At 63.0% G+C, this 23501-nt stretch overlaps 2 protein-coding genes across 4 annotated transcripts; one reads left to right on the top strand and one right to left on the bottom strand.

The window, feature by feature from the left end:
• Positions 1–610: 610 nt before the first annotated feature.
• Positions 611–20236, bottom strand: ARFIP2 (ARF interacting protein 2). 2 transcript variants are annotated; one of them, XM_074953874.1, is made up of 9 exons: positions 20134–20236; positions 16318–16425; positions 12941–13049; positions 12275–12331; positions 5026–5141; positions 4015–4236; positions 3368–3525; positions 2739–2913; positions 611–1175 (listed from the first exon to the last, which is right to left on the bottom strand). In XM_074953874.1, exons 2-9 carry the CDS (start codon positions 16414–16416, stop codon positions 1020–1022), a joined length of 1092 nt encoding a protein of 363 aa, XP_074809975.1. In that variant the 5' UTR covers positions 16417–16425; positions 20134–20236; the 3' UTR covers positions 611–1019. The 2 variants fall into 2 exon arrangements, with proteins under 2 accessions (XP_074809975.1, XP_074809966.1); XM_074953865.1 differs by lacking the exons at positions 12275–12331; positions 20134–20236 and having other exon boundaries at positions 612–1175.
• Positions 20237–20309: 73 nt separating this feature from the next.
• On the top strand, positions 20310–23446 carry TIMM10B (translocase of inner mitochondrial membrane 10B). Of its 2 annotated transcripts, none has more exons than XM_074953846.1 (3): positions 20310–20461; positions 21450–21545; positions 21822–23446. In XM_074953846.1, the coding sequence occupies exons 1-3, from the start codon at positions 20423–20425 to the stop codon at positions 22095–22097; spliced, it is 411 nt and encodes a 136-aa protein (XP_074809947.1). In that variant the 5' UTR covers positions 20310–20422; the 3' UTR covers positions 22098–23446. The 2 variants fall into 2 exon arrangements, with proteins under 2 accessions (XP_074809947.1, XP_074809955.1); XM_074953854.1 differs by having other exon boundaries at positions 20348–20461; positions 21479–21545.
• Positions 23447–23501: the final 55 nt, after the last annotated feature.

The raw sequence follows: 23501 nt of genomic DNA, 5'->3' as shown, positions 1-23501 counted from the left end.
CAGTGCTGCTGGAGTGGCCAGCATTGGCCACAGGAGGCTGGCTCTGTGCAAATGGAAAGGCTGCAGCCAGCAGGAGTGTGCCAAGCCCAATCTGTCCCCCTGCCCCACAGTGGGGGAGGGGTCTAGAGCCCAGGGTCAGGGCAGCCCCCAGACCCCCGCTGCCCCAGTGCAGGGGAAGAAGGGGCTGTAGTGTGTGTGTCCGAGGGGGGAGGAAGTAATGAAAGCAGCTGATTCCCCCCCCTCCGGAAATGCCAGAGACCAACTACACAAGGGGAGGGAAGGATTGGCCCCAGGTCACAAGCCAGAGCTGGGATAGAACCCAGGAGTCCTGGCTCCCAGCCCCTCTGCACCCTTCCCCCTGAGAACACTGAGGCCTGGGGGCTGCACCCCCGGTGCTGTAAGGAGTGAGGCCCCCAGGGCAGGACAGGAGACACTAGCCCATCCTGCTCCCCAGAAGGCCTTGAAGTGGGAAGGGAAACGCTGCCCCTCCCAAGAGGGCTGGGGGTGGGACAGCACAGACTCCCCCCGCCCCTGCAAGGAGTGAGGCCCATTGGGGGGCTGGGGGACGGGACACACTGGCCCCCCCAGGAGTGTGGCCCGTTGGGGGGCTGGGGGACAGGACACGCTGGCCCCCCGCAAGGAATGAGGCCTGTTGTTGGGGACAGGACACACCGGCCTCCCAAAAGTGTGGCTGGGGGATGATGAGTGACCCCTGTTGCCCTGCAGCTGCACTGGGTGGGGGGTCACTGAAGCACTGCACCCCTATGAGCAGCCCAGGCTGGGCACACCGAACTCGCAGGGCAGAGGTGCAGATGGGGGAGTCCTGCCGCAGCTCAGGGCACCTCTCCTGCCCCCACCTGGGCACAGAGCCCAGGGCCGCCCGAGGCAGAGAGACCCCATTTACCCAGCCGGGGTCCAGGCCTTGGGGCTTCCGTGGGGGTCCTGTCTCACTAGCCCCAGCCGGGCCCCCCTCGCCCACACGCGCCTGGCCCCGGGCCAGAGCTCAGAGTTCAGGCCTCTCACTGCTCCTCCAGCCACGAGGGCTTCTCGGCGCCCGGCGTCTTGAGCTTGATGTTGAACTGCTGCAGGGTCTGCACCAGCTGCTGCTGGTTGCCGGCGAAGTAGGCAGAGACAGCGTTGTGGAAGAGCAGCAGCTGCTTGTGCATCACCTTGATCTGGGGGAGAGGGGGGAGCAAGAGATCAATCCCAGGACAGCCCGCCCCCCACACCCACCGAGCCCGCCCCTGACCCCACTGCCCAACGCCCCCGGAGCCCATCCCCTGGCCCAACACGCCCCCAAGCCCACGCCCCAGCAACCCAGCCTGACCCTGCCCACCAACCCCAACACCCCCAAGCCCCGCCCCTGGCCCCACCCCCAGCTCAACACCCTCCCAGCCCTGCCCCTGGCCCCGCCCCCAACACTCCCCAAGCCCACCCCCCAGAAGTCCCGCCTGGCCCTGCCCCCCAACACTTCAAAGGGGTTACCAACACCCCTGACCCAGCCCCCCAGCCTGGCGCTGCCCCACCACGGGGAGAGATGTGACGAAGCGGGAATGTTCTTAATGTTCTCTCTGAATACTGTGTGGGTGCCACAGTTTCCCCTGTGCATTTCTTAAGTCTCTAGCTGGTGGGATAAGGGGGTGTGATTGTTGCAGAGCCCTAGAGGGCCAGTGGAATGGTGTCTGCACAGAGAATGGCCGATGCCCTGTCTCCTGGCAACTGATGGCCTGGGTCCCTCCTCCACAGAAGTGCTAACTGAAGGGGTTGGAGAGCAAAGGGATCAGGTGGCCTCCTGGCCCAGGGAAAGAGAAAAAGGCCAGAGGAGGGGCTGGAGAGTTTCATTTTGGAGCTGGCTGGGGAAATGGACGGAGGCCTGGATGGGGCTCTAGCCTCCCTCACCTCAAGATGGACTTGATTCAGGGGTCCTGTTTCCTGTACCTACAAGCTCTGTTTTGGACTGTGTTCTTGTAATGATGCTGGTTCTGGTGGGACCCAACTGAGAGTGCCAACACCCTGTCTCCTGGCCACTGATGGCCTGGGCCCCTCCCCTGCAAAGGTGCCGACTGAAGGTGTTGAAGAACAAAGAACAAAGAGATCAGGTGGCCTCCTGGCCTGGGAGAGAGACAAAGGCTAGAGGAGGGGCTGGAGAGTTTCAGTTTGGAGCTGGCTGGGGAAATGGAGGGAGGCCCAGATGGGGCTCTGGCCTCCCTGCCCCCCAAGACAGACCTGACTGAGGGGTCTGTTTTACTGGCTGGCTGAGAGTCATAGAATCATAGAATTATAGTCCCGTCTGACTGCGGAGTTGGGGGGCAGGACCCTCTGGCTTCCCCAGGACCCCACCCGGGTGGACTCGCTGCGGGAAGCGCACGGAGGAGCAGAGGAGGCTGAATGCTCCGAGGTCAGACACAGGAAGGTGGAAGCCGGGTGAGCTGTTTGCCCTGGGGACATGCTGCTCTCAGAGAGGAGACTTCCCCAGAGTCCTGCCCGGCTCCGTAGGGAGCAGTTCCAGAGCATTGTCTGGGGACCCCGTGACAAGAGGGGGTCGGGGTCACCAACACCCCTGCACCGGTGACCCAGGGAGCCGTTGGCAGTGGGGCTCACGGTGGGGCAGGCAGCCCAGCACTGGGGAAGGTGGAGTGGCTCTGGAGGTACTAGCTCAGCTCCTGGCGCAGGGAGGCCGGCCCAGCCCGTGGCCCCGGGAGCATGTGCAGCAGCCCCAGCCGGGCCCCGCCCCTCACCTTGTTCTCCTCCAGGAACTTGAGCTTGATGGCCACGTCGGCCCGCAGCTTCTCGTACTTCTCCTTGTGGCTCTGGAAGTGGCTCTGGGCGGCGTCGAGGCGGCACAGGGTGCTGGTGTCCCGCGGGCCCATGCTCAGCTCCTCCAGGTCTGTGCGGTAGGCGTCGTACTCCAGCCTGCAAGGAGGTGGGGTCAGAGCCACGCTGCCCCCGGGGGCCCTCTACCGAGCACGGGGAACTGTAACCCATCGCTGCCCCCGCTGTGCTGGGACTCAGCGCCCCCCCGGGACTCCCCACCCACCCTCTACTGAGCATGGGAAACCGTAACCCATCGCTGCCCCCGCTGTGCCGGCCCCCAGCACCCCGCAGGACCCCCCCCGCCCCTCTACCGAGCACGGGAAACCGTAACCCATCGCTGCCCCCACTGTGCCGGCCCCCAGCACCCCGCAGGACCCCCCCCCCGCCCCTCTACCGAGCACGGGAAACCGTAACCCATCGCTCCGGCCCACCTTACGCCTACTGCTGTGCCGGCCCCCAGCGCCCCCCGCTGCCCCCAGGGAACCATAACCAATCGCTCCCCCCGCTGTGCCGGCCCCCAGCACCCTCCGGACCGGGCCCCTCACCCGCTCACCTGGCCGTCTCGTACTGCTTAACAGTCATGAGCGTGTCCTCCATAGTCTTGTTCACCAGAGTGTTGATGCTGGAGACGAAGAAGTTGACGGCCCCGAGCAGGGTCTCTCCATTCTTACACAACAGCTTCTGCGTCTCTGCGTTACAGCCAAACTCCTCCTGGGGTGGGGACAGGGCAGGTCAGGGCCCCCAGGATCCTGGAAGCCTGCCTGCACCCCATGAAAGAGCCCATCCCTCCCGTGCCACGGTCTGGGCTGGGAGCCTGGGGCACTTCCCTGGCCCATTGACTGCACTACCACAACCTCCACTGCACCAACCCCTCCGCCCCCCGTGCGGCAGAGCAGGGCTATCAGCCCCCCATTCGCACGGAAGGGGAAGCTCAGGGCCCAGCCCAAGGTCACAGGCCGTGACGGTGGTGCCAGGTGCCAGCCGGCCCTCGCCCCGGGCTCCATCCCGCACCGCCAGAGCCAGCCGGCCCTCGCCCCGGGTCCCGCCTTGCCCCAGCCAGCCGGCCCTCGCCCCGGGTCCCGCCTTGCCCCAGCCAGCCGGCCCTTGCCCCGGGTCCCGCCTTGCCCCAGCCAGCCGGCCCTTGCCCCGGGTCCCATCCCGCCCCACCAGAGCCAGACGGCCCTCGCCCCGGGCTCGTACCTGCAGCTCGGGGGATTTCTGGCTCAGGTCGGAGAAGGCATCGCCCAGGGCGTGCTGGGTCTGCACCAGGCTGTAAAAGTGGTGGGTCAGCGCCCGTGCCAGCTGCAGCACACACTCGTACTTGCGCTTCGTGTCACGTAGCAGCTCGATCTGTGTCTCCAGCTCCAGGTCCACAGTGCGCGAGCCCCGGCCAAAGCGCTCTGAGATCAGCTGCTTGGTGCACTGTGGGAGGGGCACGGGTCAAGGGGGCCCGGCTCCAGGGACAAGAGCTCCCCCGGGCCCCGGAGGGTGGGTCCACAAGGGGCAGCTCCAACAAGCCCCCACTGAATATTTAGGAGGGAAGTTCATGCAGTTTGTACTCCAGCCCCCTCCCTGGCCCCATGGGACAGCCAGTCATAAAATCATAAAATATCAGGGTTGGAAGGGACCTCAGGAGGTCATCTAGTCCAACCCGCTGCTCAAAGCAGGACCGATCCCCAACTAAATCATCCCAGCCAGGGCTTTGTCAAGCCTGACCTTAAAAACCTCTAAGGAAGGAGATTCCACCACCTTCCTAGGTAACCCATTCCAGTGTTTCACCACCCTCCTAGTGAAACAGTGTTTCCTACTATCCAACCTAAACCTCCCCCATTGCAACTTGAGACCATTAGTCCTCGTTCTGTCTTCTGCCACCACTGAGAACAGTCTAGATCCATCCTCTTTGGAACCCCCTTTCAGGTAGTTGAAAGCAGCTATCAAATCCCCCCTCACTCCTCTCTTCTGCAGACTAAATAGCCCCAGTTCCCTCAGCTTCTCCCTACAGCCAGTCCCAGCCTCATGGGCAGCCCAATCGCAGACACCCCTGCCCCTACTTCAAGGGACAGCCAGCCTCTCTCCTGCCCCAAGCAGCCCATTCCCCTCCCAGCTGCCCCATGGGACAGCGGGTCCCTCCCCCACAGGCAGCGCAGCCCCTCCCCCAACAGGACTGCCCATTCCCTTCCCCACCCTCATGGCCCAAGACAAGAGACTCACCTTGTATGTGTTGATGCCCCATTTCTTGACAATATCAAACTTCTCCACAGCGATGCCCCGGGCGGCCTCGTCTCCCGTCGCCAAGGAGCTGGGGTGGGGTGGGTGCAGCCCGGAGCCTGGAACACATGGAGCCCAGGACAGGGCAGTGAGACCCCCCTGCACCGAGGCCTTGCTTCAGCCCCATGGCTAGGATGTGGGGTAGCAACTCCTCCAAGGCCTAGTCACTGTCCCTGGGGGCAGCTGCCGGGCACTGCCCAGCTCTGGAGGCCCCCTCCCAGCCCCTGAGACCCACTTCCCACGGCTAGGCTGAGCTTCCCGGCACACTGGCCCCCTCAGCAGCACAGGGAAGGCAGTGCCGGTGCCCGACCAGCAGGAGGGCTGGGGACCCGGTGCCACCAACTCTCCTGGGTTTGTCTCCAGCCAAACGATGCTAGGTTTGCCTGAGGCCCCAGCTCCCGGAGGCAGGGGATTTGAGAACTGTGCTGTCGGGCAAAACCACTTTGTGACGAAGTGGGAATGTTCTTAATGTTTTCTCTGAATACTGGGTGGGTGCCTCAGTTTCCCCTAGACAGTTCTGAAGTATCTAGCTGGTGGGATAAGGGGGGTGATTGTTGTAGAGCCCTAGAGGGCCAGTGTGATGCCGTCTGCACAGAGAATGGCTGACACCCTGTCTCCTGGCCACTGATGGCCTGGGCCCCTCCTCTGAAAGGTGCCAACTGAAGGGGATGGAGAACAAAGGGATCAGGTGGCCTCCTGGCCCGGGAGAGAGACAAAGGCCAGAGGAGGGGCAGGAGCATTTCAGTTTGGAGCTGGCTGGGGAAATGGAGGGAGGCCTAGATGGGGCTCTGGCCTCCCTACCCCCCAAGATGGACCCAGCTGAGGGGTCCTGGTCTCTGCACCTACAAGCTCTGTTTTAGACCATGTGCCTGTTGCCTAATAAACCTTCTGTGTTCCCTGTGGCTGAGAGTCACATCTGACTGCGGAGTTGGGGTGCAGGACCCTCTGGCCCCCCCAGTACCCTGCCTGGGAGGACTCGCTGGGGGAAGCGCACGGAGGGGCAGAGGAGGCTGAATGCTCCGAGGTCAGACCCAGGAAGGTGGAGCCGGGTGAGCTGTGTGTCCTGCAGACAGTCTGCTCCCAGAGAGGACACTCCCCCAGAGTCCTGCCTGGCTTCGTAGGGAGCAGTTCCAGAGCATCACCCGAGGACTTCATGACACACTTCACAGTCCACTGGCTAGGAAGGAAAGCTCCAAACAGTGACCCACTGGGTGCCCACAGGGCTCCCCCGGCAGCAGTGCACCCCACCATGTCAGCCCCGGCCTCAGAGCACACCCATCCCCGCTGCACCTGATGGCCTCAGCGCGCGCGCACACAGGTTATTCAAGTGGCCCCAGGGCGAGTCCCCTTTCCCGGGTGGCCCCAGTGCACGCATGCCCTCCTCCCCCCGCCACAGCCCCACTGGCCCAGGTGCACGTACACCCGTCCCCCATCCTCCCCGGTGCACTTACACACTTCCCCCTTCCCCCCTGGTGGCAGCCCCGCTGACCCAGGTGCACGTATGCCCCTCCCCGACGCACGTACACACCCCCTTGTGGTAGCCCCACTGGACTCAGCGCACACACACACCCCGGGTGACCCCACTGGCCCCGACGCACTTGTTATTTTGTTGTCCCATGGTTTCTGAGCCAGCTGGCACTGCGAGCCCTCTCTGGGTGGGCGCTGCCAAGCTTGCCCTCTCAGCCATGCAGGGGTGGCCCCAGCAGATGAGCAGTGGCAGGGCCCGGACAACAGCAGTGGGGGCTCAGCAGGGGCCAGCATCACTCAGGGGTGATAGTCATGAGGCCACGGTGCCCCTGCAGCCTCATGAGGCAGCGGTACCCTTGCCTGTGCCCCTCCAGGCTGCCCTGCAATGCCAGCAAGAGCAGGGGGCCTCAACCCTACACCACAGCAGGGCAGGGGCAGCTCCCCAGGGCAGTCACTGGGGCTAATCCTTTGGGAGAGGACTGATTCCCCTGCAGATACTGGAAGGCACTCTCTGGCCTGGGGCAGGAGAGGGGGCAGGGAGTCCATGAGGCGTCAAGGAGGGGACCTGCTGATGCATCTGCCTGGCTGGCAATCTGGCTGGCAGCAGATTCACTGGGTGAGATGGATGGTCCGCGGGAGGAAAGAGATGTGACAAAGGAGCCTGGAAAGGTAGGGGATGGGCCAGGCAGGGCAGTGCCAAATGAGGAGCAGTATGACTGCTCAGAGCTCAAGTATGAAACTGCAGAAAAACCTGAGAGTCTCTGGATTAAGTTTAGAAGTGTGAGCAACAAGGGTGATGCCGTGGTGGGAGTCTACTATAGACCACCGGACCAGCGGGATGAGGGGGACGAGGCTTTCTTCCGGCAACTCGCATAAGTTACTAGATTGCACGCCCTGGTTCTCATGGGAGACTTCAATCACCCTGATATCTGCTGGGAGAGCAATACAGAGGTGCACAGACAATCCAGGAAGTTTTTGGAAAGGGTAGGGGACAATTTCCTGGTGCAAGTGCTGGAGGAACCAACTAGGGGCAGAGCTCTTCTTGACCTGCTGCTCACAAACTGGGAAGAATTCGTAGGGGAAGCTAAAGTGGATGGGAACCTGGGAGGCAGTGAACATGAGATCGTCAAGTTCAAGATCCTGACACAAGGAAGAAAGGAGAGCAGCAGAATACAGACCCTGGATTTCAGAAAAGCAGACTTTGACACCCTCAGGGAACTGATGGGCAAGATCCCCTGGGAGAACAACATGAGGGGGAAAGGAGTCAAGGAGAGCTGGCTGTATTTTAAAGAATCCTTATTGAGGTTGCAGGGACAAACCATCCCGATGTGTAGAAAGAATAGTAAATATGGCAGGCGACCAGCTTGGCTTAACAGTGAAATCCTTGCTGATCTTAAATACAAAAAAGAAGCTTACAAGAACTGGAAGATTGGACAAATGACCAGGGAAGAGTATAAAAATATTGCTCGGGGATGCAGGAGTGAAATCAGGAAGGCCAAATCACACCTGGAGGTGCAGCTAGCAAGAGATGTTAAGAGTAACAAGAAGGGTTTCTTCAGGTATGTTAGCAACAAGAAGAAAGTCAAGGAAAGTGTGGGCCCCTTACTGAATGAGGGAGTCAACCTAGTGACAGAGGATGTGGAAAAAGCTAATGTACTCAATGCTTTTTTTGCCTCTGTCTTCACGAACAAGGTCAGCTCCCAGACTGCTGCACTGGGCAGCACAGCATGGGGAGGAGGTGACCAGCCCTCTGTGAAGAAAGAAGTGATTCGGGACTATTTAGAAAAGCTGGACGTACACAAGTCCATGGGGCCGGATGCGCTGCATCCGAGAGTGCTAAAGGAGTTGGCGGATGCGATTGCAGAGCCATTGGCCATTATCTTTGAAAACTCATGGCAATCGGGGGAAGTCCCGGACGACTGGAAAAAGGCTAATGTAGTGCCCATCTTTAAAAAAGGGAAGGAGGAGGATCCTGGGAACTACAGGCCTCAGTCAGCCTCACCTCAGTCCCTGGAAAAGTCATGGAGCAGGTCCTCAAGGAATCCATTCTGAAGCACTTAGAGGAGAGGAAAGTGATCAGGAACAGTCAGCATGGATTCACCAAGGGCAAGTCATGCCTGACTAATCTAATTGCCTTCTATGACGAGATAACTGGCTCTATGGATGAAGGGAAAGCAGTGGACGTGTTGTTCCTTGACTTTAGCAGAGCTTTTGACACTGTGTCCCACAGTATTCTTGCCAGCAAGTTAAAGAAGTATGGGCTGGATGAATGGACTATAAGGTGGATAGAAAGCTGGCTAGATTGTCAGGCTCAATGGGTAGTGATCAATGGCTCCATGTCTAGTTGGCAGCCGGTATCAAGTGGAGTGCCCCAAGGGTCGGTCCTGGGGCCGGTTTTGTTCAATCTCTTCATAAATGATCTGGAGGATGGTGTGGATTGCACCCTCAGCAAGTTTGCAGATGACACTAAACTGGGAGGAGAGGTAGATATGCTGGAGGGTAGGGATAGGATACAGAGGGACCTAGACAAATTGGAGGATTGGGCCAAAAGAAATCTGATGAGGTTCAACAAGGAGAAGTGCAGAGTCCTGCACTTAGGATGGAAGAATCCAATGCACTGCTACAGACTAGGGACCGAATGGCTCGGCAGCAGTTCTGCAGAAAAGGACCTAGGGGTTACAGTGGACGAGAAGCTGGATATGAGTCAACAGTGTGCCCTTGTTGCCAAGAAGGCGAATGGCATTTTTGGGATGTATAAGTAGGGGCATTGCCAACAGATCAAGGGACGTGATCGTTCCCCTCTATTCGACACTGGTAAGGCCTCATCTGGAGTAGTGTGTCCAGTTTTGGGCCCCACACTATAAGAAGGATGTGGAAAAATTGGAGAGAGTCCAGCGGAGGGCAACAAAAATGATTAGGGGACTGGAACACATGACTTATGAGGAGAGGCTGAAGGAACTGGGGATGTTTAGTCTACAGAAGAGAAGAATGAGGGTGGATTTGATAGCTGCTTTCAGCTACCTGAAAGGGCGTTCCAAAGAGGATGGATCTAGACTGTTTTCAGTGGTAGCTGATGACAGAACAAGGAGTAATGGTCTCAAGTTGCAGTGGGGGAGGTTTAGGTTGGATATTAGGAAAACCTTTTTCACTAGGAGGGTGGTGAAACACTGGAATGCGTTACCTAGTGAGGTGGTGGAATCTCCTTCCTTAGAAGTTTTTAAAGTCAGGCTTGACATCTTGGCTGGGATGATTTAGTTGGGGATCGGTCCTGCTTTGAGCAGGGGGTTGGACTCGATGACCTCCTGAAGTCCCTTCCAACCCTGATAGTCTATGATTCTAGGTGCACAGGGATGGGCACAGGAAGGGAAATGGAGAGATGGAGTGAGGTGACAATTAGAAGGCAGGGCTGAGCCAGCTGTCTCCGACCTGGCAACTGTCCCAAGACAGGGCACCCCCTGGGCTCAGGGGTGCCCTGGGTAGCAGCACTGCACACATGGACCAGACCAGGGCCCAACTAGCCTCACATTCTGTAGGACCCGTGCCTGAGGCAGCAGTGGGGAACCTGCCCCCGGAAGGTGTCGTCCAGGACACAAATACTCAGAGACTGGCATAAACCCCGGGGCAGGTTTCGTATCCCTGCCAGAACTGTTCTTCCCTCTGATCGCTCTGGCTATTCACGTCCCCACAGAATGGCCAGAATCTTGCTAAGCCCTTGGCCTCAGTGACATCCTGTAGCAGACAGTTCCACAGGCTAATTACACTGTGTGACAAAGTCTCCCTTTTCGCACCTTTCCATGTCATGGACCGCCCCCCGTCCCTGTGCTGTGGGGCCGAACAGAAGCCCCAATCTCCCTCCTCCTGCACAGCCCCAGGCAGAATTTATAGATTTCTCTCATTGTCACTCCAGGCCAAGAGAATCCATGCAGTGACACACTTGGCCACTGACACACCTGGCTGTTAGCCACAGGCTACCTGCCGGGACTCTGCCAATGCAGCCTCTTCACCACCCTGTCTCTGACCCAAAGGGCTCCAAGGGTGAAGCCAGTGACTAAGCTAACTGGGTAGCAGGGGACCCCCATGACTGGGCTGCCTCCCTCCACAGGGCAGGAGCCTCATGGGACAGGGCAGCCCTGACGCCCGTGCCACAGAACAGAGGCCAGGCTGGGGGATACAGCCGGGTCTTGGCTACCAGCATCTGGACATTGGCCCTGGTCGAGATCCCAGGTGTGACAGACGCCAGAACATGACCCGGCAGTTTCTTTCCCCCACCCCACGGGACCATGGTGGAGATGTGCGCGTTGGGGACATGCTGGCCTCTCCCTGCATGGGACTATGGAGAGGATCTGTCCAGAGGGTGGGATGCCAACCCCTCTCCCCATGGGACCATGGTGGGGCTCTGCCCCCAGGGCAGGACACTGGCATTATCTCACTTTCCAGGGTCTGGCTTTACCTTGCGTCACTAAGTTACTCTACCAGCCCGGGGACAGCACTCTCCCTCCTGTGCTGGCCGGTGGCCATAGCCATGCAGCCAGGCCTGCACTGAAACAAGGCAGGGTGTTCCCGATGAGCTAGTGCCCTGAGGGTGCCTTGCGCGCGCACACACACACACACACACACACACACCCCCCCCCGCCCCCGCTGACGCCAGTACTCACATGCGCGAGGAGCACACAGCAGCACTCCCCTCCCCCCCGACTCCTCCAACGAGCCAGAGCAGCAACGCCCAGCCCCTGCTCCCAGCGCTAGACCCCACTGAGAAGGAGGTGGGAGTGGCCTGTGGGCCTCCGCCTTCGATCCTGACCCCGTGGGGTTCAGTGTCCAGCAGAGCCCAGGAAGCATTAGTGAGGGGAGACTCCAGCCAGGCCTCTCCATCAGTCAGTACAGGTGTGAAGCAGGTGGAGGGAGCAGATGGATTAGCAGTTCGATGTGACGAAGTGGGACTGTTCTTAATCTCTCCTCTGAATACTGTAGGGGTGCCTCAGTTTCCCCTTGGCATTTCTTAAGTCTCTAGGTGGTGGGATAACGGGGTGTAATTGTTGCAGAGCAAAGGGCCAGGGTACATAAATGGCCAACACTCTGCCTCCTGGCAACTGATGGCCTGGGCCCTTCCCCCCTGCAAGATGAGAGCTAAAGGGTTGGAGAACAAAGGAATCCGGTGACAGGACAAAGCCCAGAGAAGGAGGGGCTGGAGGGGGAGTCAGTTTGGGGCTGGCTGGGGATGAGGAGGAGGAGTGAAGTGCAGACATGGTTGTCTGGCTCACTGCCCCCCAAAACAGACCCGGCTGAGGAGTCCTGTTCTCTGCACCTACAAGCTCTGGTTTAGACCATGTTCCTGTCATCTAATAAACCCTCTGTTTTCCCGGCTGGCTAAGAGTCACGTCTGACTGCGAAGTTGGGGGGCAGGACCCTGCCTGGGCGGACTCGCTGTGGGAAGCGCATGGAGGGGCAGAGGATGCTGAATGCTCCGAGGTCAGACCCAGAAAGGTGGAAGCCGGGTGAGTTTCTTGCCCTGGGGGCAGGCTGCTCACAAAGAGGAGACTTCACCAGCGTCCTGACTGGCTTCGTAGGGAGCCGTTCCAGGGACTCCGTGACACCCAGCAGCCCCCCTGTCCCCGCAGGGCCCAGCCAGCCCACAGGCCCTCTGATAGCCCCAGGCCAGGCTACCAGGAGAGCAGTTCCTGCACCAGCCAGTTAGTGAAGCCCCGAGGAGGTAAACGGGAGCCACCTTGTGCATGAAGGAGCCGCAGTCCCGGGAAGGAGGTGTTATACTGCACCGCAGGGCCTAGACAGAACCACACAACAGGGTCGGAGCGGGGCACACACCCCAGGTGCCCCTACCCAGCAGGGCCTGGCCTCCCAGGCTGGGGCCCAATGTGCCAATCCAGATCCTCTGCCCCGGGAGCTGCCTGCTGGGTTCCTAGCTAGCCTCCCACCCGCCGGGGAGGGGCAGCAGCTCTGCTCCCGCTCTCCCAGCCAGCAGAGTCCTCAGGGCCAGGCAGGGCTTGGTGCTGGGTCTCAGCTGCTCTCTTCTCCTAGGTCACCCTGGGGGAGGGGCTGGGCTAGGGGCTCCCCAGTCTGGCTACCCTGGCCTCCACAGCCTGGCAGGGAAGCAGGCAACAGAATAGCTAAAGCTAGTACCCCTCCTCTGCAATGCACCAGGTGGCCAGTGGGGGCGCTGTGCCCCAGAGCAGAGCTGTGTCTTCCCGTACACCGTTGACCTCTAGAGCCCCTGGGGGCCCGCTACTGCCCCAGACTTTGGGGCAGCCCACCTCTCGCTCTACAGAACGCTTTGCCTGACAGACTTCAGCCGGCAGCGCCCCTGCAGAGGCACCAGGCCCAGGGACACCTCAGAGGGGACCAGCAGGGGAAGACCCACCCCAGGGCCCCTTACCTTTGACAGTGCTGGTGGGGATAATCCCCTCGGTGGTGCCCCCGTAGCCCCCCGACACAATGCTGGTCTCGTTCAGGTTGGGCCCCGACACCATCACCTGCTGCAGGTCCTGAAACGGACAAGAGCAGAGTCCGCTCTGGGCTCAGACCGGCCCCTGGAATTGGGAGTCAGCCCCCAAGGGCAGCCTGGCCCTGCTGCACCTGGCCAACCTAGGAGGAAGGGGGGATCCCTGGTATGTCCCTTTCCCTCTGTACCTTCATGGCTAGCCAGGGTGCAACAGGGGTGGCACCTCGCAGTCTGGGGGGCATGACTGGCCATTGAAGAACTGGCTGAAACTGACCCAGATCAACAGAAGATCCAGAGACAAAACAGGTTTCAGTGTAGCAGCCGTGTTAGTCTGTATCCGTAAAAAGAAAAGGAGGACTTGTGGCACCTTAGAGACTAACAAATTTATTTGAGCATAAGGTTTCGTGAGCTACGGCTCACTTCATCGGATGCCTCCCCTCCCCCAAACCACTTCCAGCAACCAGCACCTAACCCTCAGGGCAGTCACCCTGGGCGGGTGAACTCTCACTTGGGACTGACGGAGACAAGACGGGCGAGGTAAGACCGCTCATTGGGCCAACTTCTCACGGTGAGAGAGAAGCTTTCTCAGAGGATCCACAGAGCTCTTCTTGAGAGCCAGAATAGGTAACAGCTTTCATTGCCCTGGCTTAACCTTTGTCCTCTGTGCTAGCCAAGGGCACTCAGATTCTGTAGCCAGCGATTAACAAATGGTAACTTTGTTTTGCAAAGGCCTCGCTGCAAAGACTCCCAGGGAGCACTGCACCCTGACAGGGCTAGTACCCACCAGGGCTGGGCTGGATTCGCTGTAGGGAGCCATGGAGAAAGACGGGTCGCTGGTGCCAGAGCTCTGTGGGTCCTTAGAGCCCAATACACACTGCCTCTCTTCCCCCCAAAACACCCCCCTAGCCGGCGCCTCCCCTCCCCCCGACACAGTCCCCCCTAGCCCGGCGCCTCCCCTCCCCCCGACACAGTCCCCCCTAGCCCGGCGCCTCCCCTCCCCCCCGACACAGTCCCCCCTAGCCCGGCGCCTCCCCTCCCCACCCGACACAGTCCCCCCTAGCCCGGCGCCTCCCCTCCCCACCCGACACAGTCCCCCCTAGCCCGGCGCCTCTCCTCTCCCCGACACGTCCCCCCTAGCCCGGCGCCTCTCCTCTCCCCGACACGTCCCCCCTAGCCCGGCGCCTCTCCTCTCCCCGACACGTCCCCCCTAGCCCGGTGCCTCTCCTCTCCCCGACACGTCCCCCCTAGCCCGGTGCCTCTCCTCTCCCCGACACGTCCCCCCTAGCCCGGTGCCTCTCCTCTCCCCGACACGTCCCCCCTAGCCCGGTGCCTCTCCTCTCCCCGACACGTCCCCCCTAGCCCGGTGCCTCTCCTCTCCCCGACACGTCCCCCCTAGCCCGGTGCCTCTCCTCTCCCCGACACGTCCCCCCTAGCCCGGTGCCTCTCCTCTCCCCGACACGTCCCCCCTAGCCCGGTGCCTCTCCTCTCCCCGACACGTCCCCCCTAGCCCGGTGCCTCTCCTCTCCCCGACACAGCCCTCTATTCCAGCGCCTCCCCTCCCCGCCACACTTCCCTTCTAGCCCAGTGCCTTCCCATCTCCTAGCCCGGTGCCCCCTGTGACAAAGTGGGGTTTTCCTTTGCTATGTTGTACTCACTTATGTGAGTCTGTGACGAAGTGGGGTTTTATTCATCTTGTTAGGATGCACATGACTCTTACTGTCCTATACTTATACTGTGTGTGCCTCAGTTTCCCTGTTGTACTGCATCAATAATTCAGGAATTGCGGGTGTGATTTCGCTGAGGCCCTCAGGGCAGGGGAGGCTGCCCAGCTGTTTGCACCAGTGTGACCAGAGACCCAGAGGGGGGATCCGACCAGGTGACACCTTTTGCCCAGGAAGCGAGACAGAGACAGAGGAGAACAGGGGGGTGTCAGACTGGGTTGCTGGAGGCCTGCGTGGGGGGGCTGGACCGGGGAATCCAGGGTGTCTGGCCCAGGACTCCCAAGATGGACTGTGCTGAAAGTCACTGATTTCCAGGCTAACAAGTTCTGCCCTGTGCTGTGTTCCTGTCGCCTAATAAACATCTGTGTTCCTGGCTGGCTGAGAGTCATGTCTGACTGCGGAGTTGGGGTGCAGGACCCTCTCGCTTCCCCAGGACCCTGCCTGGGCGGACTCGCTGTGGGAAGCGCACGGTGCGGAAGGGGATGCTGAATGCTCCGAGGTCAGACCCAGGAAGGTGGAAGCTTCTCACCCTGGAGACAGTCTGCTCCAAGAGAGGAGGCTCCCCCAGTATCCTGCCTGGCTTCGTAGGGAGCAGTTCCAGAGCATCGCCCTGGTGACTCCGTGACAGAGTTTTACTCTTTTGAATGAATACTACGTGTGCCTCAGTTTCCCTGTTTTCTGCACCAATGTCGAGGTGGTGGGGATAAGGGTGTGACTTTTGCTGAGATCCCAGGGGCGGTGAGGCTTCTCCAGTTGCCTGCAGATAGCGATAGCCGATGCCCTTAGTAACCTGAGAACCAGGAGGGGGATGCAACCAGGTGACACTTTGTCCGGGAAGGGAGACAAAGACCAGGAGGAGGAGCTACAAGGGTGTCAGAGGCCAGGTCGCTGGAAGCTGGGTGGTCTGCTGTGGGGGACTCGAAGATGGGGAGTCCAGGGCGTCTGACCCAGGGTCCCCCCAAAATGGACTGTGCTGAAAGTCACTAATTTCTGTTCTAACAAGCTCTGCTCTACACTGTGTTCCTGTCTCCTAATAAATCTTCTGTTTTACTGGCTGGCTGAGAGTCACGTCTGACTGCAGACTTGGGGTACAGGACCCTCTGGCTTCCCCGGGGTCCCGTCCAGGTGGACCCGCGAATGGGAAGTGCACGGTGTGAACAGGGGGCTGAATGCTCTGAGGTCAGACCAGGAAGGCCACAGCCGAAGAGGCTTCTTGCCCCGGACAGCCCCGAGGGGAGTCACACTACCCAGAGCCTTGGCTGACTTCATACCGAGCAGTCCCAGAGCATTGGACCTGTAACTCCATCACACCTCCCATCCCGCGACCAACCCCTCTAGCCCGGGGCCGCCCCTCCCCTCCCCCTGACACGCCCCTCTAGCCTGGGGCTGCCCCTCCCCCCGACACGCCCCTCTAGCCCAGGGCCTCGCCTCCCCACACCCCTCTAGCTGGGGCCTCCCATCCCCCTGAGACGCCCTTCTTGCCCAGTGCCTCCCTTTCCCCCAACACACCCATCTAGACCTGTGCCTCGCCGCCCCTCCCCACGACACACCCCTCTAGCCCGACATGCCCATCTCACCCAGCCCACATACCTGCTCCAGGCCATCGTCCTCCGGCAGGCTTCCTGTGTCCCCGGCTCCGTTGATGGGGATCTCCATGGTGGCAGCTTTGCTCATGAGCCCATCCGTCATGGTCAGGATCTGCAGGGACAGGGCAATGCTGAGGGGCCAGCAGGCTTGGTCCCAGCCTCGCTCTCTGCAGTCTGTTCCCCAGGCCCTGGCCCACCCGCCACCCCCAGCTCTCCGAGGAGCTCCTCTGGGACTCAGCCCCAATGGTCACCCGCAGAGACTGGCACACAGATTTACCCCCACCCTCTGGGATCCCGGCCCCTGAGAACTGCCCGCAGCACCCTGGGCATCCTGTCTGCCCACAGGAGGTCTGGCCCTGCAAGCACACACAGAGAACTGGCCAGGGCAGAGTGTGACATTGCTTTAGGCGCAGGCAGGGGCAGCAACACCGCACCACGGGCCTCCAGGCGCTGCCCAGGTGTTCCAGCCCCCGCAGCTCCCCCACCCCGGGGCTGGCTGTTGCCCACCCCAGCTGAGGCTGGCTGGGGTGCTGAGGTGACAGAGCCAGCCCCCTGGGCACCCCCCAGGCCTCTGCCCCTGGTGAGAATGGCAGCAGTGCTGGCAGCTCAGCTGGCACTGCCAAGACAGCATGTCCTGGCTTCCAGAGATCACCAACTGCCCGCTGCCCACAGGCACCTTCATGGGTAAGCCAGGTGGGTCCCTCCCCAGAGACTGTCCCCAGGAGCCGGGGCCATCGCTGCCTGCACCTGCCAGTCACGCCCGAGAACAATGGGCTCTGTGTGCATGGGCCCAGGAGCCTGCCACAGAGGCAGCAGCTGCCAGATCCCTGCCAAGACTCCAGGCAGGGGGCACCCCCACTCGGCCTCCCCTGCCTGGCGGGTGGGTGGGGGCCCACTCCTCCCAGCCCAGGACCACCCAGGGCAGTGCAGGCCCAGGGCCCAGCAACCCACACTCCTCTGCCACCTCCAGGGCCTGGACTCCCTCACCCCAGGCTCAAAGCAGCCCCCTGGGGCTGGGGCTCATGGAGTGGAAGAGACGGCAGGCCTTGCTGGCTAGAGGCAGCATTGCACTGTCGAGGACTGGGCTCCGGGACACACCCTGGGCTCCTAGCAGATGCAGCAGTGTGGCTGTGACTCACCCCAGAGGTGGCTGCCTTACCACCAGAGACAGCACAGCTCCCCTTGTCCCCAGCCTGTTCCCCAGGGTTGTGTCCAAGCACTCGGCTCTCCACCCTCAAGAAACGATGGCTCACCCAGATCCACCTTCCTGGGGGGAGCTCACCTGAGAGTTGGCCTGAACACCCCCATCCCCAAACGTCTCCCCGGCGTACCCCTTCCCTGATATAAAGCTGGAGCTCATCTTCCACAGAGATGCTGGGACCGTCCTGGCTCCTGCTCAGCTCCTGGGCCATGGCACCTGCTGGCAGTAAGTTCCACAGGCCCATTGTGCTCTGCGTTTAGAAGCGTTTCCTTGGCTCCCTGTCAGTTTCAGTGACTCTCCCTTGGTCCGGGAGCGGGGGTTGGGGTTGTGTGGAACAGGAGGCCCCCGATTCATCTACAGGGAGTAGCATCTGCTCCCCCACTTCACAGGCTGAGTGGCCCCTCCCCTTGGGGCAGCAACAGCTCACTCCCTGCCTCACACCATCGCCTGAGTTCTCCAACACCTGCAGCTCTACAAGGGGGGCAGGCCTGCAGGCCGCCCCAGGACACACCTGGCCCTCGCAGCTGAGCAGCTCCTGGCCCAGTGCCCAGGGAGCAGGTGCCAACAGCCACGTCCCCAAGGCTCTGCAGCAGGAGCTACCTTCAGCCTGTGCCAGAGGTACTGCTTCATGGGGGGCGCTGCTTCACTCCATGCAATGGGCAGGGGTCATTCTGCAGCTGGCTCCTGCTTTCAGGGCAGCCCCTTCAGGAGAAATTAAGACACAGCCGGACCCCTTGAGCCTGCCCTGCAGCCCAGCCCCACATGCCACAGAAAAGCCAAGCTAGAGGGACCCGCCCCAGCACTGTTGGGCCCCCACATGAGCACTTCACTCAGCTTGACAGAAACCTGGGCCCAGCTGGCCCCCACACCAGGCCGGGGGAGGGTGGGAGGAACAGCACCGAGCCCTTCTGCACAGAAGACCAGGGAGCTACTAAATCTGGAGGTTACAGCCCTGCCTTTCCCTCCCTCCCCAAGACCAGGCGGCATCAACCCCAGCCCCCAGCCCGGAGGCGGGCCGGCGGGCAGCAAGGGGGAGACACCTGGGGCGGGGGCAGCAGGCTCCAGCACAAGCCAGAGCCCAGCCCGCCCAGACCGGTCCGTGCACATTCCACAGCAGGCAGTGCCACACCCCGCCCCACAGCTCCCGTTACCTTCCCAGGGCCCCCAGGCCTGGGACACCCGCCCAGACAGGGAGGAATTCGGGCCCCCAGGACTGGGTTGGGGGGGTCTAGCAATGGGAACCAGCCAACTCTCTCCCCCTCCCAAGAGTCCGGCAGCCAGCAGCACGGCAGGCATAGACCCGTGCCCAAGAAAGAGCCAGTGGGGCCTGCTCCCTGGGGGTATTTAGCCAGGCCCCGGGGACCAAAGCCGCTTCTTCTCTACCACAACCGCACCCGTGCCAGGGCGATGGACGGCTCCAAGCCGGGCCTCCAGACAAACCCAATCCCCACCAGGGCGCTCCCCTGACCCCCATCCCAGAGCGCTGGGCAGGCAGCGGGGCTGAAACATGCGCTGCCCATACAGGTGCCCCCTGCTAATCCCAGAGGCGGGGTGAGGGACACTCGGCATAAGGGGACGCTAAACAAACGTGAAGACCCCCCCAGCACGGCCCGCGCGACCCCGCCTCCCCCGGACCCCCCCCCAGCACGGCCCGCGCGACCCCGCCTCCCCCGGACCCCCCCCAGCACGGCCCGCGCGACCCCGCCCCCCCCCCAGCACGGCCCGCGCGACCCCGCCTCCCCCGGACCCCCCCCCAGCACGGCCCGCGCGACCCCGCCCCCCCCGGCCCCCCCCCCAGCACGGCCCGCGCGACCCCGCCTCCCCCGGACCCCCCCCAGCACGGCCCGCGCGACCCCGCCTCCCCCGGCCCCCCCCCCAGCACGGCCCGAGCGACCCCGCCCCCCCCGGCCCCCCCCCCAGCACGGCCCGCGCGACCCCGCCTCCCCCGGACCCCCCCCAGCACGGCCCGCGCGACCCCGCCCCCCCCGGCCCCCCCCCCAGCACGGCCCGCGCGACCCCGCCTCCCCCGGCCCCCCCCCCAGCACGGCCCGCGCGACCCCGCCTCCCCCGGCCCCCCCCCCAGCACGGCCCGAGCGACCCCGCCCCCCCCGGCCCCCCCCCCAGCACGGCCCGCGCGACCCCGCCTCCCCCGGACCCCCCCCAGCACGGCCCGCGCGACCCCGCCCCCCCCGGCCCCCCCCCCAGCACGGCCCGCGCGACCCCGCCTCCCCCGGACCCCCCCCCAGCACGGCCCGCGCGACCCCGCCCCCCCCGGCCCCCCCCCCAGCACGGCCCGCGCGACCCCGCCCCCCCCGGCCCCCCCCCCAGCACGGCCCGCGCGACCCCGCCCCCCCCGGCCCCCCCCCCAGCACGGCCCGCGCGACCCCGCCTCCCCCGGACCCCCCCCCAGCACGGCCCGCGCGACCCCGCCTCCCCCGGACCCCCCCCCAGCACGGCCCGCGCGACCCCGCCTCCCCCGGACCCCCCCCAGCACGGCCCGCGCGACCCCCCCCTTCCCCGGCCCCCCCCCAGCACGGCCCGCGCGACCCCCTTCCCCGGCCCCCACGACCCCCCCACCTGCTCCGGGCCCCGCGACCCCCCCTTCGCCGCCCCCCCCACCTGCTCCGGCCGCTGCCGGGTCCCCAGCGCGGGAGGCTCTGGGTCCGCTCGGGGGGACAGACCGGAAGCCGCGTCAGGAGCCGGGCAGCGCCGCGGGGTGGAACGGAAGTGACGGCATCACCAGAGAGGAGCGGAAGCCGCTGGAGGCAAGGAGGGCGGAAGTGACACCTGACCCCGGAAACAGTTCTAACCGCAGGGCGGAAGTGACGTCTCAAACCAGGCCGGGTCTGGCGGAGAAGTGAGTCACGTGACCTCTGCAAAGCGCTGGCGCAGGTCACGTGCCCTGGGGATGGAGGAGCCGGGGGAGCAGCAGCAGCAGCTTCGCAGCGTGAGTGGGGGCGGGGCGCTGGGAGCGGGGGAGGCTGGGGGACAGCTGGGGGCGGAGGAGACGTCGAGGGAGGATGGGGGACAGTTGGAGGCGGGCGGGAGGCTGACGGCTCGGGGGAGGCTGGGGGACAGTTAGAGGTGGGGGGGAGGCTGACGGCTCGGGGGAGGCGGCGGGGGGAGGCTCGGGGCTGGCGGGGGAGGCTGGGGGGGACAGCGGGAGGCGGGCGGGAGGCTGGGGGACAGTTGGCGGCGGGGGCTGGGCACTGAGCTGCTGGCCAAGGAGCTGGGGGCCCTCGCTCCGGGGGTGGGGGGCGCTTTGTGGGGCTTTTCTCACGCCTCGCTGCGCTGCTCCGACATGGCAGGCTGGATGGGCCGTTTCCCGGCCAGCTACTCCGGCTCCTGCAGGCAGGGCCGGCCCGGTGTCACCCCACCCCCCACACACCACCCCCAGGTGTGTGCCTGACCTGCTCCAACCCTGCGGTGCTGGGGCCTCTGCAGCCTGCCCGGGCAACTTGTTCAAGCCTCCCACCCCACAGCCAGGGTGTGTCCTCGTGCCCGACCCAAGCTGCCCTGGGGGTGATTTAACCCTGATTTGCCCCCCCCTGCACCGGGCCCAGGATCCTGCCGCGGCCACGCACACGGACCGAGTCACCACACTGCTTAGCGGGACCATATTTCCCAAAGGGAAAAAGGGAGACCACAGCGGGCTGGCCCAAGCCGTTTGCCCAAGCCCTCGTCCCCCCAGGAGCCCAGAGTCGCTGGAACGCTGCCTTCCCGCCCTGCACAGGGCTGGCATCGCCACTCGCCCCCCCTATATTCCACCATCTGCTTTGTGCCAGCAGAGCTGGCTCTCCAGCCAGGCGGTGGGGTACCAGTGATGAGAGTCAGAACAGCAGCTCTGCCAAGGGTGAGGGATCTGTGGGGAGCCGGTGGCTGGGGCAGTGCCACAGAGTCAGGGTCTGACCCCCACACTGCTGCTCTTGTTCCAGCTGCGGGATTTCCTTCTTGTCTACAACAGGATGACGGAGCTCTGCTTCCTGCGCTGCATCTCCAACCTGAACTACCGGGCGCTCACCAGGGAGGAGGTGAGCTCTGGACCCTGCCCAGGCACGGGGGCTGGGGGGGGGGCTCTTCCCAGAGCACAGCTGGCCTGCTCATTCCCTCCAGGCCGAGGAGCTGTCCATTCCTAGCTCTGCATCCCGTGGGTCAGAGCCGTGGGCTGTCCAGCTTCGTGGGCATGGGTATTGAGGATGGCAGGTGCCTTTGTGGATGGGGCCAGGCAGTGGGAGCTGTGGGCAGGAATGGCAATCTGCTCCCCATGGAGCTGGGACCCTCATGACATCCGTGGTTTGTCCTTGCAGGAGGCTTGTCTAGATGGCTGTGCTGGGAAGCTCGTCCACTCCAACCACCGCCTGATGGGGGCCTACGTGCAGCTCATGCCCTCCATTGTGCAGCGCCGCATGTCAGACTACGAGGCCCCTGCAGCCCAGGCGGTGCCAGGCTCCAGCCCGACGCAGGTCCCTGGTGCTGCCGCTGTGGCCCTGCCAGCAGCAGTTGGCACGGAAACCGACCCTAGCCAGCGGGTGGCTGCCAGTCTCCCCACTGCCGCGGAGAGCGCTCCAGATGCCGTCAGCTAGTGCCCTACTGTCTCCCGGCGTTGCTTGGTCCCCCATGGCTGCACCCTCGACTTGGGCCTGGGTGTGAAACAGTCTCTCTGAGGCACTGCAGCCGCACCCTGGGCTGGGCCTCCTCCCAGCGCTGGATCCAGCCCAGATGGGCACTCCCTCCCTCTCCAGTCGGGACTGGGCTGATTAGTGTCAGCATCAGAGCTACCCGAGCTGCAGCCTGGGCCTCCTGACAGCAGAGCCACGCAAGCTCCAGCTGCGTTGGGGCCAGGCCAGCCTGTCTGACGTTGGGGCGCTGAGCAGCACGGGTGGGGCCTTCCAGCTGCTCGGGCCCATTGCCCTCTGGAGCAGCCTGCTGAGGGCTCATTAGTCACAGCAGAGCTCTCCGCCAGGCTCTCTTGCCCCGGGGCAGGGTTTTCTCTCTGTCCCTGGAAGGCTATTTCCTACTACCACTAGATCAGGGTCCTCTTGATTCCCTGGGTGTGTGGGATGCCTTGGGCAGGGCCCAGCCTGCTCACCCCGCTGTTAGCCTCCTGCAGCAACACACAGCTGCTGGAAGGGCCTGGGAGCTCTCCCAGGCTGTCGTTTCTCCTCGCCCTGTCTCTGTCCATAGGGCCCTTGCATGGATCCAGGAGCCGGCAGAGACCAGCCCCAACCAGACCCTGATTGTACCCCATGGCTACTTGGTCTCTGCTCCATTTGGACACTGAGTCACTAGGGCAAGCCCTGCCACCTTGCCCCGCTCCCCAGGGGCTGGGAGACAAGGGGGTACTCTAAGGAGAGGAGCTCCACCGCAGGTTCCCGTACACCAGGCAAATGGAGCTTGTGTGGCCCCACAAGAGTGAGGGGCGTGTCTTGCACCCTTCCTGGGAAGGCCTCTGTCCGCGCCATCCCTGCGCCAGTCCCATGTGCCAATGCACGACGCTCCGAGGTTGAGCATGGGGCTGCAGCACTTGTCACGCATTGACAGGCTCTGCCCTGCTTTTAAACAGTTGTCCTGGGAGTCATTCTTAATGCGCCAGGCCCCGCTCCACCCCCAAGCAGGCCACGCAGCCGCAGCACCCACTGGACTGGGCCTGAGGCAGGCTCCTGCTCAGAGATCCCTCACGGCCTCGGGGAGCACAGCAAATGACAAGCCGGTTGGGTCGGAACAAGGGGGTAGCGCCTGGGTGTGGTGTTAGGAAATGTGGGAGCCATGGCCTGAAGCACCCTGCTCTGCTGAGATCCAGCTTGTCTCTCACTGGATGGCTGCAGCACCTATCTCCGCTCTCTGTCCCTGGGAGTAAAGCCTCTGTCCCGCTCCAGGGGCGGCCGTGCCAAGTGGAGTGCACAGAGCTGTACACAGTTAATAAAGAGATTAACACAAAGCTCCCTCGTTTGTTTCAGGCTTCCTACGCGGCCCTCAGCTCTTGCATC

Source organism: Natator depressus, chromosome 1 (assembly GCF_965152275.1).
Source record: "Natator depressus isolate rNatDep1 chromosome 1, rNatDep2.hap1, whole genome shotgun sequence".
Classification (NCBI taxonomy): Eukaryota; Metazoa; Chordata; order Testudines; family Cheloniidae; genus Natator; species Natator depressus.
Note: the sequence above shows the minus strand (reverse complement) of the source record. Positions and strands in the feature narration are given on the sequence as shown.

What these genes read in the sequence shown, in the direction of transcription:
- TIMM10B (XM_074953846.1), top strand. Translation starts at nt 20,423, where the DNA reads ATGGAGGAGCCGGGGGAGCAGCAGCAGCAGCTTCGCAGC. An exon ending in AGCAGCAGCAGCTTCGCAGC is followed by an intron (nt 20,462 to 21,449) that starts GTGAGTGGGGGC and finishes CTCTTGTTCCAG; the next exon opens with CTGCGGGATTTCCTTCTTGT. An exon ending in GGGCGCTCACCAGGGAGGAG is followed by an intron (nt 21,546 to 21,821) that starts GTGAGCTCTGGA and finishes TTGTCCTTGCAG; the next exon opens with GAGGCTTGTCTAGATGGCTG.
- ARFIP2 (XM_074953874.1), bottom strand. Translation starts at nt 16,416, where the DNA reads ATGACGGATGGGCTCATGAGCAAAGCTGCCACCATGGAGATCCCCATC. An exon ending in AGGACGATGGCCTGGAGCAG is followed by an intron (nt 13,050 to 16,317) that starts GTATGTGGGCTG and finishes TGTCCGTTTCAG; the next exon opens with GACCTGCAGCAGGTGATGGT. An exon ending in GCGGCTCCTTCATGCACAAG is followed by an intron (nt 5,142 to 12,274) that starts GTGGCTCCCGTT and finishes CATGTGTTCCAG; the next exon opens with GCTCCGGGCTGCACCCACCC.